The sequence below is a fragment of the Poecile atricapillus genome, chromosome 11 (genome assembly GCF_030490865.1).
Source record: "Poecile atricapillus isolate bPoeAtr1 chromosome 11, bPoeAtr1.hap1, whole genome shotgun sequence".
Lineage (NCBI taxonomy): Eukaryota > Metazoa > Chordata > Aves > Passeriformes > Paridae > Poecile > Poecile atricapillus.
Genome location: NC_081259.1, coordinates 17,562,496 through 17,578,250, shown reverse-complemented (window position 1 = coordinate 17,578,250; position 15,755 = coordinate 17,562,496). Strand labels below are relative to the sequence as shown.

General features: G+C 37.6%; 1 protein-coding gene across 1 annotated transcript in view; it reads left to right on the top strand.

The window, feature by feature from the left end:
- The window catches only part of ETFA (electron transfer flavoprotein subunit alpha), a 28,565-nt gene that overhangs the window by 5,223 nt on the left and 7,587 nt on the right, over nt 1–15,755 (top strand). Inside the window, exons 3-9 of the mRNA XM_058847231.1 lie at nt 1,530–1,611; nt 1,708–1,790; nt 3,285–3,384; nt 4,577–4,687; nt 5,824–5,925; nt 6,706–6,774; nt 7,770–7,852. Coding sequence (XP_058703214.1) covers nt 1,530–1,611; nt 1,708–1,790; nt 3,285–3,384; nt 4,577–4,687; nt 5,824–5,925; nt 6,706–6,774; nt 7,770–7,852 — 630 coding nt within the window. The remainder of the gene's footprint in view (nt 1–1,529; nt 1,612–1,707; nt 1,791–3,284; nt 3,385–4,576; nt 4,688–5,823; nt 5,926–6,705; nt 6,775–7,769; nt 7,853–15,755) is intronic.

Genomic DNA, 15,755 nt, shown 5'->3' with positions numbered 1-15,755 from the left:
AATTAACTTTTAAAACAAGATGTATCTCTGTAAAGTTTAAATGACAAATACTGCAGTGCTAAGAATTTGGAAAGAAGTTTGTGCTTGTTTAAATGGAAACCAGCAGAAGTGAAACAACAGTGATGAATTGGGCTTTTGAGCAAGTTGTTTTTACTAACCAATCACTAGTTGTCTAGAGAATGTTTGCAACCTGAAATTCTGAAATTAGTGCTTCTTGACTTGATCACACAGCTCTTTAACACATAACTGTAAAAAGTTATGTTACACGTATGGTAGCTGTGTATTTTTAGTGTAATTTTTGTGTGCCCATCCTAGAGACAATTTCGTTAGTACATTAGTGGCACTTTTATTCCAGCATGACTTGGTATTGTGTGAGCAGTAGAAGTACAGAAAACTGTGCCAAATACTTTAATACTGTTTATGAACTGTTATTTTGAAAGCAACATGTACAGTTTCGTGAAGGAGGCATACTTAGAGCAGCTTATTCACAAATAAGTGGAGAAACGTCAGTAGCTATTCAGGTGTTTGAGGTGGAGATGAAGCAAATATTTATCTAAATCAAGAAAATGAGAAAGAAAAAAAGAAATAATTGCCTGATGTGTGTCTTTAATTTTCCTTATTCTATGCAGTTGCATAGGAGAAAAGTTACTGCAAAAGGTTTGTTTGTTGGTTTGTTTTCATGCTAAATGTATGGAGTCTGCAGGAAATTATGGTGGAAAAAAAGGAAAAAGGATTTTTTAAAAAAAAGGAAGGTTTAGAGATTTTTATTTAAGAGCCAGTGACTCAAACAAATACTCTGCAGCAGCTATTAGGGATTTTTTCTTTATTTCCTTTTGTTAATTTTTGAGGGTAAACTGATACTCATCAAACTCAGTAAAACTACGCTGGTTCTCAGACAATGCATGTGGTCTCCAGACCTTGCTGTCAGTCCTCTTTTCTCTGATCTGTAGTAACCCTTTTATCATTTAAACTTCACTTGTGCCAATTCAAACGAAAAAAAATGCATAAATATAAATTGAAAATACACATTGCTTCAGTGGGCAAAAAGTCAGATGCAAACAAAGGGTTGCTCCTAGAATTTGGACAAAATTCATAACAGCGTTTTGTACATTTGTATTTGTTTGTATGGTAGATACTGACTGATCTAAAAGAAAGTAGGTTTGGTTTCTTGGTGAATTTACTGGAATGCTGAGCAATAGTCCTGAAGTGTGATTGTTGTCGGCTGCTGTAAGAAATGCTGGGATCGCTGTGGAGCCCTGCATGCAGGAGGCAAGTTTTCTATGTTTGATTTGCTCTGTAGTTCTCTTACTCACAAATTCATTTTCATTATTCCATGAGGTGCTATGTTGTGGATCAGCAGATGTGCATTTTAGTCCATTCAGGTTTGTTCTGATTTTGGAATTAGTGTACTTTTGGTTCTGGTTTTACTAATCTATAGGCTGTGAGCTATTTGCAGCGGGAACTCCCTTGTTATATGTTTGTGGTGCCTGTTAAAACACAAACTAATAATAATTCACTTGTAATCACAGGTAGCATCAGAACTCAGCAAAGTGCAGGGTGTCGCAAAAGTTCTCGTGGCTCAGCATGATGTGTACAAGGGATTTCTAGCAGGTGAGAGTTGTTCTTACCTATTGACAAAAGAAATTTGTGTATTTTTGAACTAAAAGAATATAGTTGTAAATTCTGAATATTTTTTTTTATTCTCAGAGGAGCTGACTCCCTTGATTGTGGAAACTCATAAAAAATTTAATTACACCCACATTTGTGCTGGAGCATCTGCCTTTGGGAAGGTAAGTAGATCAAAGAGCATCAAAAAGTTCTTGTAGAGAAGAGGCAGATGCTGCTGTATGTAAGAGTGTGAATCAAAGGCTTGAGAGAGATTAGCCATGGACAGTTTTGTATTTGCAAACTGCTTTACAGTAGTTTGCTTAAGAGTTCATTAGTTAGATTTAGATTTCATGATTCTTCTTAGAGTTCTTTTATGAGCTGATGTGAAAAAAATAGCATAGAAGAAATATTCTGTGGTAACCAGCCAATCCTATGGACACAAGACAAAATGTACAGTAAGGCAAACCAGATTAAGTGATCTGAAAGCATGAAAATTGTAAGGAAAAGCACAGCAAATCAAGATGAAAAATCTGTTATTTGCATGTTGAAATGAAAGTGTGCAGACCTATTGGAAGCAAACTTTTTTTTGGAGTGGGATTTGCATCTGTGCTATAAGTCATGTACATTGAAATGTCTGTAAACATATATAAATAACACTGATCTAAGTCCCAGCCAGAATGGATTTAATGAGAATACAGTTTTTCAAAACTTGTTTTTCTTTTTTTTTTTAAGGAATGTATTTATAAGTACATGGAGAGCCTCAGTACAAAGAATCTGTGCAACACTGTGGTGCAGCTAAATTAGAGAAAAGGGATTCTTCAGAAACCTTACTGATGTAGGACGAGTACTGACATTGGCCTTCCATCTTACTACTTTCACTTCCAATCAATATCAATCCATATGTTTGTATTTTTGCTAAGAGAAATCTTGATGTACCTTAAGCCTTAAGTTTTTAAATTTTATTTTTTTTTTATTATTATTTTTTTAGCTGCAGTGTCATAGTAGCAGTTAATGGCTTTTGCTTTAATGCTTACACTGCCATTTTTGAGTACTTCATGTGAGTAAAGATTTTAGAACTGGGCCCTTTTTTATTACCAGAAAGGAGGCAGACAGAAAGCAAACAATCATACTACTGATTTCTTTGTCATTTCTGTTGCTCTTTTTATCCTGCTTCCCACTCCTAAATGTGCTGAGTAATTTTCTAGAGTAAATTTTGGAGAAAAATAATATATACTTTAATATTAAACTTTAATTTTTATTTTTTTTTGCTTTGGAGGGAAGAGTTTTTTCCTATCATTTTTGGCATCTAACTTCCAAAATGCACCTTTTTTTTTTCTTGAAGTGCCAAGAGCTCAGCAATCCATAACTGTCAATTTTCTGAGTAAATGGCATCTATATTCAGTTTTAGAATATTTGAAGCAAATAAGCCTTCTAATTTAAGATATTGAATTAAGGGTTTGCTTACAGTAAGTCTCATAAAATGTCTAATGTTATTACAGTAATGGGGTTTTATTTGGCTGCTAAAGCTACATGAGCAGCCCTTCAGAAATCTTAGTTCTGTATGTCTGAGAAGACAGCATTATATGACACTAAAATCGGGTCAGCAGTGTTCTTTTGCTGACCGTGTACATTTTACTTAGCACTTACTTTGCTAACTTTTCATCTCTAACTTCTAGAATCTTATTCCCAGAGTGGCTGGCAAACTTGATGTTGCCCCTGTTTCTGACATTATTGAAATTAAGTCACCAGATACTTTTGTGAGAACTATCTATGCAGGTGGGTAATCACAAAAGCTGCATGGTATTTGTCTCATGAAGAATCCAGTACTGCTAATTTTTCTACGTGATCCTAATGTTAAAACCTTGGAATATGATAGGAATTTTCACTTTACAATCTCAATTGCTGTGTTTCAAAGAAATGAAGCCTAGGGATGGACATGATGCTCCCCGTGTGAGAAAGCAAGTAATTTCAAATTTGGTAGAAGCATGTCAAACCCCGGTCTGTCACCTTAAGGAATAGAATTTGGTCACATCCTTTCCCTGTACTGTGTTTGTTAATGCCTTTCTGATTAGATTTTGGAAAGCATAAGGCAGCAGGTTAATTGTCCAGCTTTATTTAATAGGACTAGCATTAGTTCTTATTTAAGATACCCCATGGTTATTTTTTCTAATTATGAAGGCATTGAACAAATTACTTACAATATTTAATTAACTTAATTTGTACTTATTTTTTCAGTCTTGTTTCTCTAATGCATGGCTGACACTGTGTTTTATTTTAGATATGAGCTCATTAGCTTGTGTTTCTTAATTTTACTGTAAAGATTGTACCACATGTACCAGCAGGGTATTACATTTTGAGTTATGGTACTGGAATGTGGTTTTGTGCTGCACTTTAAGTTGCTTCCCAATAATTCACAATTTCAAGATGACTTTGTTTATGAATAGTTTGTTTAGAAAAATGTTGCAGCTTTTTTTCTTTTAGCGTTCCATGCAGCCTCCAGTGTGAAGTATTGTATTATATTATAGAGAGAAACACAGTCCCACAGATACTGAGGGGAGGCCTCATTGTCTTCAGTTCTGATGAATTCATGCAACAGGATAAAAGATCTACTTTGAATTATAGACATTCTTTAAGTGTAAGAATGGCATTTTCAAAGTTGTATTTTTCATCCCATCTGAAATTTAAAAGTGCATTCATAAGAGATTATTTGAATACTTTGTATCCTTTAAAAATAGAGGATTTGTATTCATACTTTAGTAACATGGGGCTAAAATGTAAATTAAAGTACTTGTAATCTCTGCTTATTAAGTGCTAAATTTTAGTAATCTAAAACTGCAGTTTTGGGAAGTACCTCGATGGATGTTGCATATTCTAGTACAACTGCTAATGTGGTTTTGATATTGTTTATTTTTTTTTTTAAAGCACAGTATGTCTGATAATCTTTAAATTTTTAATGTGACTTTTTTAGGAAATATTATTTGCACTGTGCAGTGTGATGAAGCAGTCAAAGTGTTTACTGTTCGGGGAACCTCATTTGAGGCTGCACCAGCGAGTGGTGGTAGTGCCAGTGTAGAAAAGTGTGAGTATTTGTTCTGGGATGCTGTTGTTTTATTTAATAGAGTTAGTTTTGCTCACTGCATGGTAATGTTTGTAGAAGTATTTGTCAAAGCAAACTGATTGTCATAATGTTAGCTTTACACTTTTAATTACAGGTGCTTGCACTTTGTAGTGATGTTTGGTAAGAGAAGATATGGATTATCTGCACGATTACTTCCTTTTCTTTGACCAGAAATGGAGATTATCTGTGCTGAATTCTGTGCTTGTTCCACTCACTGCCTAAACTTCTGCCCTGCAATCTTAAAACTTTATGGACAAGTTACAGCTGTTTGAATAACCAGATTGGTTTTCAAAACAAGACTGAGGAAAAATAAAAGTGTTTGGCTCTCCACAGTTTTGGTTTAATGATATTGCAATTGAGCTAGGTCATTACATCATTAAGCTAGACTAGTGGCAGTTTAAATTGATTTGAGAACACCCAGTTGTTGTTTTAGATCAGTTTTAACTATATCAGTCTGATTTACAATTTAATGAAGTCAGTGAAGCTCTGATAATTGAGAAATCCAGTCACAGAATGACAGAGTAGTTGAGGTTGGAAGGGATCTCTAGATCTAGTCCAGCCCCATGGAACAGATTGTGCAGGACTCTGTTCAGTCAGGCTTTGAGAGTGTCCAAAGGTGGAGACTTCACAACTACTCTGGGTAACCTGTTCCACTTTTGGTGACCTCTGCTGTTTTTCACTGTGGGCCTTTTTGTTTTGTGGCTTAGTCCCTGCCTCTGAACCATCCTGTATTTCCTAATGTGGATGGTAGAAGTCAAACGTTACTGAAGCTAGTGTATTGCACTGTTGGTGCATTGCCTGATTGACTTTTCTGCCTGTAAGAAAAGGCTCACACTTCTTATGCTGGGTTGGTATCAGTGTGTAACACTTCCACAGCAGAATTCCTTTTAGTGCAGTTTGTACTGTAGGTTCCCTAAACACAACTGGTGAACGAGGCTCTTTACTCGGAGCCAGGAGCAACTGCTGAGACTCATCAAAAGCTTGCGGCAGAATCAGTTATAGAATGAACTTTGAATTAAGCTTAAACTCATATTTCAGCTTGAAAACACATGCTTTCTCATTTTCTTGTGGGTGTTTGGTTCATCTGGTGACTGCAGTGACCCCTCCACCACCCGTCGGTATCTCTGAATGGATTGAGCAGAAGCTGACAAAGAGCGATCGACCGGAGCTCACCAGTGCAAAAGTGGTTGTATCGGGGGGTGAGTGGATCACATTAAAACTGTCTGATGTTGAAGTCATGGTACCTCTTGGTAAATCCTATCTGTAGCAGAACATTGTAATGTGATTAAAAAAAAAAGAAAATTATAATGTGATTCTGAAATATTCCATGGGGCTGCTGAGGAAGCACCCAACATGGATATTTTGTAAAGAGGTGAAACATGAGTTTAGCGTATGCTGGGAGGCTTTGTAATCCCATTGTCATATTTGGTGAGCCTCTTTAAAATTTTCACACTATGAAGTGTTTTTTAGATGGAAATTTATCATGTTTAAAATTACTGCTGATCATTTCAGTCAATCCAAACATTATTGTGTAATGACCTTAATGATTTTAAAACCTGTACTGATAATATTCTGCTCCTTAGGTATCAAGTGATGGACTGTAATTTTTACTGTATGCCTACAGCTAAAATGATTTCTTACTAATCCCACTACAGTGTTTTGTTCCTGAAGCCAGCAGAGGGAGCACAAATTAGTTAAAAAAATGCTGTTTCCCTGGTTTTGGAGAATGACCTTGATAGTGCTATGTGCAGGAAGTAAACAACGCAGAGTGGTGTTGGTTTATACATATGAAATATTAATGGCAAAGACAAAAGCTAAATCTCCAAATACTAAATATTGGTTAGTAATGTATCCAGAAATGCCCTGTGCAAGCACGTCTTTGCAAATGCTAATACTCATACTGAAAGTTTATATAAGCAAAAAAATGAATCTTAAAACACATGTTCTTCTTTCTTGATCTTCTTTTGTTGTTCATTAAGGGAGGGGCTTGAAGAGCGGTGAAAATTTTAAGTTGTTGTATGACCTTGCGGATCAATTGCATGCTGCAGGTAAATTTGTTTTCCTCTATTTTTTTTAACCCTGTTTACTATATCTAAACTGGTCACATTAAAACTGGAATTCATCTTAAGTCTTTTATTTTCTCTATCAAATGGTTAAAATGCTCTTAGTTTAGTAATACATAAAGTTTTGTCAACTATACTGAAATCTCTGTGTGTGAAGCAAAATACTAACCTGTAATATTCCCTGTGCTTCTCAAATCTCCAGAACAGAAGCTTGCAAACAAAATGTGAAATTGTCATAGCTCATTTTGAAGAGCTGATACCTTCTGCATACATCCTTTTCAACTGCTTCTTTACAGAATCCCACCCACACTGTCGTAGTTCGAGTGGCTCTGTCCTTTTGCTGTGCTTTTGTATTAACAGGAGAAAATCAACCATACACAATGTTTCAGTGAAGTATTTTGTATAAAGGTTGGGAAAGAAGGAGAAACTGTTTGCTTTAATGTTTTAGCTCTATTAATTTTAGCATTCACATTTATAGTTTTACATGATTAGCTTAGTTTTTAAATTGGTGTTTTGCTAACTAAATGTCCATATGGCATTGTCGAGTTTACTTTGATATTTTTCTTTACCATGCCTGACTTTGGAGATTCACAGCAATATAAGATGGCACATATGTTCCATTCAGACTTGAAGGAACATTTTGGAAAGGCATTTATGGGAAAATCTTCTTTTGACAAAGCAACATGAAAAAGTCATGGAAGTATGCCAGATTGAAATCCTTGGTTTTAAATATATGGCCCTTTGGTGCTGGGAGTAGGGATTTCCTGTTGCTTATGAAGTGCATTAGCACTTAGTATTTGGAAGTTTTTAGCTAGTGGTATAGAGAGGGATTACCATAAGAGCTTTTAAGAGGGAAGTTTTTAAATACGTGCCCTTAGAGTGTGGGACTCTTCAGTAAAATACATGGGCTTTTATGGTGATATAAATTTGGCTCGCAAATATTTTAAAAGAAAACATTGAAAATATTTTCTTTCAACTAGTTGGAGCTTCCCGTGCAGCTGTTGATGCTGGCTTTGTTCCTAATGACATGCAAGTTGGACAGACAGGCAAAATAGTAGCACCAGTAAGTATGGAAATATCTCTCATCATGGAGCTGGGATGGTTTCTAGCATGCATTTTCTTTCAGAGCAAGCACGCAGAGATGAGCTGAGTCTTAATACTGGGCCTAACAGGAACATCACCATGCCCACTGTGATATTGTCACTTGATGTTGCATTTACAAAATGACAGAAGCAAGCTGGGATGGAAATCTTTCCTCTGGGTCACTGGGGTGTGTTCTGACACAGCTTTGTCGGGGGTTTGCGTGCTGCATTTCTTCATAGCTGCCTGAACCTTTTTTTAGCTTCTTAACAGCTGGCATTGATATGCTAAAAGATGTCATTACTGACATAAACTCAAAATTATATCAATCTGTGGCTTGATCTCTTGTAATTTTGTGTTCTGGGCTTTTTCAGGTGATGATTTTTAAGAAACTTTTAGTAACTGTTATTGGATTATTGCAGTATAGTCAAAGCAAAATTTTTGTAAGAAATGAAAATGCAAGAAATTTAAGAGAGGAATAATCAACATACTGGCTGCTGTAGAGTGACATACCCAGAAGGACATATTCTGAATGGCTTAATATGGGGCAATAACATGCTGGATGTCATCTTCTGCTCTTTCTGCATCCCAATATCACAGGGAACTGATTTCTGTCTTTTTGTGTCTGTGTGGGGCTTTCTGTCCTGCAGAAGTCTGAGACTTCTTTCATTGTTCTTTATGACCTGAGGACATACAAGGAAAGTTGTAGCCAGATGAAGCACATTTGAGTGTAAATAGGAAAGTTACAAATGTGGCTCACCTCAGTGTGGGGCAGAGCCCCTACTGAGATGTGATGATCTGGCAGGGGTACACTGAGCTCCACGATGGAGCAAAGGTTTTGTTTCTCAGTAAGCAGCTCTTTGTGTATGGCAACAGAAGACACCAAGGAGCAACTTTTTACTTGATAATGGCTTAATGAGACCAGAAGGGAGGAGTGAGCTGAAACTTTGGAGAGAAACTCATATTTCAATTGCTGCATTTACCAAATCATAATAATTTAAATAATATTAAAAAGCTGTGCATGTTCAAAGCCTTGCTAGGCTCCTGTAATGTTTTGCATTTGCCATTGCTGCAAATGTAAGAAATTCAAACCATGACCATTATTTTTCTAGTAATACATTCAGCAGGATAGAGTAATAACTTGCATGTCAAAGACAGGAACTTGTGATTCTGTTGTAAACTCTGGTGGATTTTCTTGAACAAGATGTTTCATGTTTCTGATTTCTTCTGCCTTGAGTTGTGGATAGGGATATTTGCTGCTTTTTTCGAAGTCCTCATCAGAGGCCATCTGATGATTACCCTTTGGAGCTGAGTGGAGCTATTTCTAGGCATGCTAGTGTTTAAACCTGTAAATCTATATGATAACCAACTGCTACAAAACACTCCTTCTGAGAAGTAGACCTACTGATAAGACTAAGGTCATCCAAAAATCTTGATAGAAGAGATATTAACCTCTGCTGTGTAAGCAAACTGGGAGGTTGTGTGGATTAAAAATGCAACCCCAACTCTTTCTGCTTACCAGGGCATAAGCTAAGTGTCATTTAAGTGTGTATTTTGAAAGGGCATAAGATGAGACTAACCATCCTTAGTTCTTCATTACCAAATATCCTTTAATGAGGTGGAGAATATTAATTTGAAGACAGCTCAGCTCTGGTTTGTGTGTTAGGGCTCAACAATGAACATTCTTTCCAGAGTCAAGGGCATATAAACAATCATGTTGAAACAAAAAAAGCCTGGTTTTTGATGATGATACAATGCTGTGTTTTGCCACAGATGGCCCATAGCAACATGTGAGAGTCATAAGAACATAAAGCCACATCATAGGATCACATCAGTGTCATCATTGTCCTCTTTTCGAGGATTATTAAAGAGCCTTTAGTCAGGACTGATGAACTAAAGTCAAACTCTGGTGTCATAAATGGTCTAAACTGGCACAATTGCATGGTGTGCCATCTATTTGTCTGCAGGCTGATGCATTTTTCTCTCACTTCTCAACAAATGTTTATTAAATAGTGAGTTGTGCAGAGTACTGGAAATTATATACCTCTCCTTTCAAATTTCAGATATTTAGTCTGGATCTTAAAATACATGCAAGGATAGCATCCAGTGCCTTGGAAATAGAGAAAATATTAAATACTAATTGTAATAAAAGTGCAAGTTGAATTGATACTAAGCCCACACAGTTGCTGACTAGAGGTTTTAATTTTTCAGTGTGCTGGATAGGCATCTCAAATATGAAGCAGTTGAAAGCTGCAAATTGTTAATTTAACATTCCTATTTCTACTTCACTGTCTTTTTGGTACTTCAGCTAGAAAACTATTCTCTGCAGTGGAAAATAGAGTTGACTTGAAGAAGAACTGAGCTTTTTTGGTCAGGCCAAGATGACACTGGCTATTTTAGCAGTTCTCAGAATATGCTGTTTTCTCCCTGTATGAGACAGGCTCAGTATCTGTTCAGGGAGTGCTTGTGATGTTCTGCCTGGAGAATTACAAAGCAGATTTGAACACTGATCTGATAGAGTAGCTGAGACCTGAGTTTTGTGTTCAGTTTTGAGCTGACATGGTGTGTGCCCTCTGGGTGCCTGGGTTTTAAGCAGGGGAAGAGTCTCAGATGCAAGAAACTTTAGGAGTCTGAGCCACGCTTGTTCTCGTGTGCAGCTGTTGGCTTCTGATGGGAAAGTATCTTAGTGTGTGCTCTTACACTTCTATTAATAGTCTCTTGCCCAGTCTCAGTGGAGGATTGGAATGCATTGTTTTCCAGGACTCTGGAATTGGGTCAGTTTGAGACTACAGAGGAACAAGGGTTTGTTACAAGCTCAGGAAGAGGGGAGGTGCTTCTGCTGCTTTTCCTGTGTGACTGCTGGGGTGTGTTTGTACTCATCGCTGGGTAATAAGATAATGGTCTAAAAGGGCTGCTTATCCTTCCCCTGTGCCTTCAGTTGTGGATTTGGGGAAGGAAGGGTAGTTTTGGTCATTGGTCCTTCATAATTCTGTGACTGCTTTCAGTTTTTAAGAGTGCAGCCCAAACAGTGCATCACAGGATCCAAGAACCTCACAGCCACAGCAGCGTTCCAGAATTAGGTATTAATTTTAACTGAGGTATTAATACACAAACACACTGCCATGCAATGAACAACTGGAGTTCATTTTACTTAAGTGATGGAAGAATGCAGTTAATTAAAGAGCACAGATTTCACCTTGTGTCTGTCTGAGCCCTGGTTCTATGCAGCACATCTGCTCTTCAGAAGTAGCCTTGGACTGTTAGACTTCAAGGTTTTGTTCATGTTGGTGTTCATTTGTATTGTTGGGTTTTGACTGGATCTTAGGCAGTTTCTCTTTTGTACAGTTTGAGTCCAGTTGTTAAAATACTCAGCATGTATTTTTTGTTTCTGTTAGTACCTTTTTTTTTAACCTCTTGATTTCAGGTGATTGCAGCTCCTATTTGAATATTCTGTCTTATGAAAGAGAAGGCTGATTTGTATTATTTGATGAGATGGAAGGAAGGAAATTTTTAGACATAAGTGGATATATTAAAATATAAAATGTTTTCTTCCTAATTAAAAAAAGCAATTTAGTATATTTAGTGTCTTTAATCAGTGACAACCATTTTAGCATATTTTTTACAATTAGAAGCCAGTTTTTCCCACTATTTCTTATATGCAGGTGTTTTGCAGAAAAATTAAATTTGATTCTCAGTTTAAGTACTGTATGTAGTTTCTGTTTAAGGAAAAAGCCTTGTAAGAATGTTCAAATTTGCTGGTTTTGGATAAAAATACCCTTCCTATGAGTGCCTACTAATAAATATTAGTTAAGTATATCTAGTTAGAAAATACTAAACTCCCTACAGAAATCAAGCCTACCACCATTACCCCAGAGTAACTGCTATTTTTAGATAAGAAATTTCAAATAGTCAGGGGTGTTAGTTTCCTTAGTAAAAATCTTCCCAGTTCTCTCTCTCTCATATTCACAATAGAGAAATAATAATAAAGATCATAATAAAGAAAGAAACAAGAACAAAACAGGTGTGGAAAAGAAAGAAAGTAAAAAAAGATTTTTCAGATATTTAAAATTTTTGTAAACTAAACACGAATGCTTCATTTATTAGTTCAGTATAAGCTTTCCCTACCCAAGGCATAGTTAGCAACATTTCTAACATGGAAACCAGCATGTAATCTTTCTTAGGAACTTGTGCAATTTGTTTGATATTCAACCAAAAAATAAACTGACTTGTAAAAAAAGGAAAGCAGCTGCTCTAAACCTTTCCTGGGTTCTGTTGTTGTTGAACTGGGAGCTCTGCAGTTCAGGCTGGTGAGAAAGGAGGTGTGATGGGCACTGATGGGGATCCAGTGCCATTGAGTCAGCTGGGAAGTGAAAAGTGCATTCCCAGGGCTGCTGGGGACTGTGTGGGACCTGGCCACTTCCTTCTGGAGCAGCATCCACGATCCAGGTGGGAAGTGCTACACTGGAGTGCCACTAGGCAGCTATCTTTGAATGCCCAAACTGTTCCCATGGTTTCCCAGGTTTTCCTTTGCAGCCTATTCTAATTAATTTTATCCTTCCCTGAGGTTTTGAAGGAAGGTGGGTTTGTACTGGGATTATCTCACACTAAACTTCTTGTCCCCAGAAAACAGCCAGAACCTCAGTGACACTGAGAGGTGCTTTTTTTGGCAAGCATGTGTGTATTTTGTTACCCTCTGACCTTGTGAAGGATCAGCTGCTACCTGAAAGGTGTCCTTCTAGTTTATTCTCTTCAGAGTTTAAATGTTCACTCTTCTAAAATTAGTGCTCTTTCAGGGTCTAACTCTAGAACTGCCTTAGTTTTGCTGTAGGATTTTGTAGCTGGCAAAATGACTTTATTTTTTTAAATTTTATTTTTTATTTTAAGGAGTTCAGTTGCTGCTGTCTTGTTACTTTCAACATTGAGTACAAAACACTAATAGACAACACAAAACAGAGGTGGAAAACTCAGGAAGACACAAGTTAGGAAATACATGATGTAGTAATAATTGACACTGGATTAAATGATTGTGCTAGAAATGTGATATGATTGCACAGAAGACAGGTGCATGTGCTGAGAAACCTCACGTGGGTAAAGCAGTGGGGAATTCAGTGTAGATTTGATAGGATGGCCAGGAGGAAACTGGTTGGCTTCACTGCTTCAGTTCCATGCTAGAGGATCTCTTCTGGCTGTAATAGATTGAAGGAACTTCAAAAGGGAGGCAGATTTGCAACAGTCAGGAATTGCCAGTAATAATGAGAGGAGGAGAGGCATGTTAGAGGTGCAGTTTCAGTTGAGACATGAAGAGTGAGATGTTGGTTCACTTGAAAGGCACCAAAGCTGTGGAAGAACGGTGGAATTCTTGTTGCTCCCCTTCTCCTACAAGAGGATGGGATCCTTTCTGAGCCTCTCTGTGCCCCCAGTATTTTACTGGGCATCCATTTTACTGCAGTGAGTGGCTTTTTAGCACTTAATAGTCATCTTGCTTTGGGAGTAGCTGGAAGGGAGAAGCACAGTATCACATAATTTACATAATTCCTGTATTTTGTATTTCTTGGTAATAAATGGATGCAAACTGTCCCTGAGTGTTCATTCCCATCACTTTCTTAGGGATCCTTTGCTTGTTCAGATTAGTTTATCTGCTGTTTCCCTTTACTCCCTTGTGAGGAAGCACAAGGAAAGTGAAACAAGGGATGTTTTATTTTTGTATCTTTCTATTTTTTATTCTCTGGCCGTTACCTAAAATTACTAACAACAGAACGAGCTAATTAGTTCCCTTGGCATCATGAGAATTGTCACTCCTCTTGTCTGGGCTGTACTTTCTTAAAAAATGTTCTACTCTGCTTACCAATAAGATCTTAATTACATCCTCATTTGTTGCACATACAAGGGAATATTGAGACACCAAAGTTTCTCTCTTCAAAAGCATGGTACATAATTTCTGCTCTGCTCAGCTCAGTGCTTTGCAGGAATGTGTTATTTGTACATCAGGTTTGTGGTGTTATTAATAGACCAGCTGGTGCACATTGCATGGTATAAATGGTTGGGGCTGTTAGGTAGGTAGCAGATGGGAATAGCACTGGGAAAAACCAGTTGTGCTTGGGATTTGGATTATCTCCTCTGATAAGTCACTATTGTTGAAAAGTAGCTTTATGGTGGCAAACTTTAGAGAGCTGTTTGTATGCAGCTGGGACTGAATTTAGAGACTGTCTTTCTCTGACTTGCTAAAAAGCTAAGGATTGACAACCCCTTTCATCCTGCATTATCCAGTGTAGCTTTTAACTCCAAGAAAACTATGTTCACAAATTGATGCTCTGCTCCTTTGGGGTTGGTGCAGAAACATTAAATTGTACTAAAATATTCATATGTGAGTGCATTTAGCTGAAAGCAATTGATGTGCTTTTCCCTGGAGAGAGGGGGAAAAAAAAAATTGCTGCATGGCCCTGCACTCCAGCAGACACCCTAACCATGTTTAAGAGTAATTACACAGCTTGGCTGATCAAAGGTTCTTAAAGTGAAAAATAAACTGTAGTTGGACTCTAGTTTAGTGATGTGTGCTTCTTGAATGGAGTGGGTTCAGCTGCATCACATACTGGAGATATGTGATATATACTGTGTGATATACACTGTAATAGAGATGAACTACTGTCAAGCCAGAAAATATTTTATCGGCTTAATAGTTTCTAACTGGAAGGAATATCTTGTACAAAGCAATTTTGATCACAAAGATTTCCTTCTAATTTCATTGTCCTTTCACTCTTGCAAAGAAAATAAAATATCTGAGCTGCCTTTAGAAACAGTGCATGTGCCAGATGGGTTTATTAAACTAGCCTGTTTAAAAGCATGCCATTGGCAGGATGATAAATTGATGTGCATTGGAGGTTTTCAGCATCATTCAAAAATTGTCATAAAAATCAATAGCAGCTGACAACATGCTTGCAGAGTAGCTACCTCAGCTTGTGGGGCACCTGTGGCTGCCCTGAGCTCTGTCACAGCACCATTCAAAGGCTCAGGGAGTTGAAATAAAAACTGTTCTTGTAGTTCTCTTAAGCAAAGAGAACTTAAGAACTGCCCCAAGGCAGCCAAAGGCATATTTAAATATTTTCATACATATAAAGGAAGTAATATCACGTGCCACAGATTATTCTGTAAATAATTGCAAGAGTCTGTGTGCACAGGAAAATAACTGCATTGATACATTGTTAATTGCAGTCATCCACATACAGCACTGCTGTGCATTTTTCCAAACAGCCTGTAACTGGCTGTATGGACTCTGGAGCCACATGTGCAGGTTTGTGCATGTGAAGGCTGCCAGTATATAACCTGGGTATGTCTGAAGCAGAAATAGAGTTTAGGGAATGGCTAAGGAGGATTTTTTTTTTTTCATTTTAATGATTAGCAGGTAATGACTAAAACATACCATGGTCACTTCTGTTGGAAAAATATAAGTCCAGATGAATACTTTAACCAGCAACTCGTGAGAAGCTTGATTTTTGATTTGGAATCTTGACTTTGAGTAGGTTAAATTTGGGAGTTGGAGTTGTGGGGTTTTTTTTTAGGGTGGTTGTGATGCAATTTATATATGCAATTATAGACTTGGAGGTCTCTGTCAGGATCCTGTCTGCCACCAGAGTTGTGCAGGACATTGTGTGGCAGGACAAATGAAAGCTGTCTCGGCCTCTGTGCCAGTTGGCTGCCAGAGTCACTTTGGACTGCTGCTGCAGCCCTTGTGGGAAGTCTCATGGGGGCTGGTGCCCTCCTTCACATCTGCCCACTCTTGATGTACCGAGCCCTTCCAGCCTCAGCACATCTGGAGTGTTGGTACTTCCTGGTGGTGCCTTCTGTCCTCTGCTTTGCACTGTCTTGGCTGTTTGGTACATTCAGTGTCC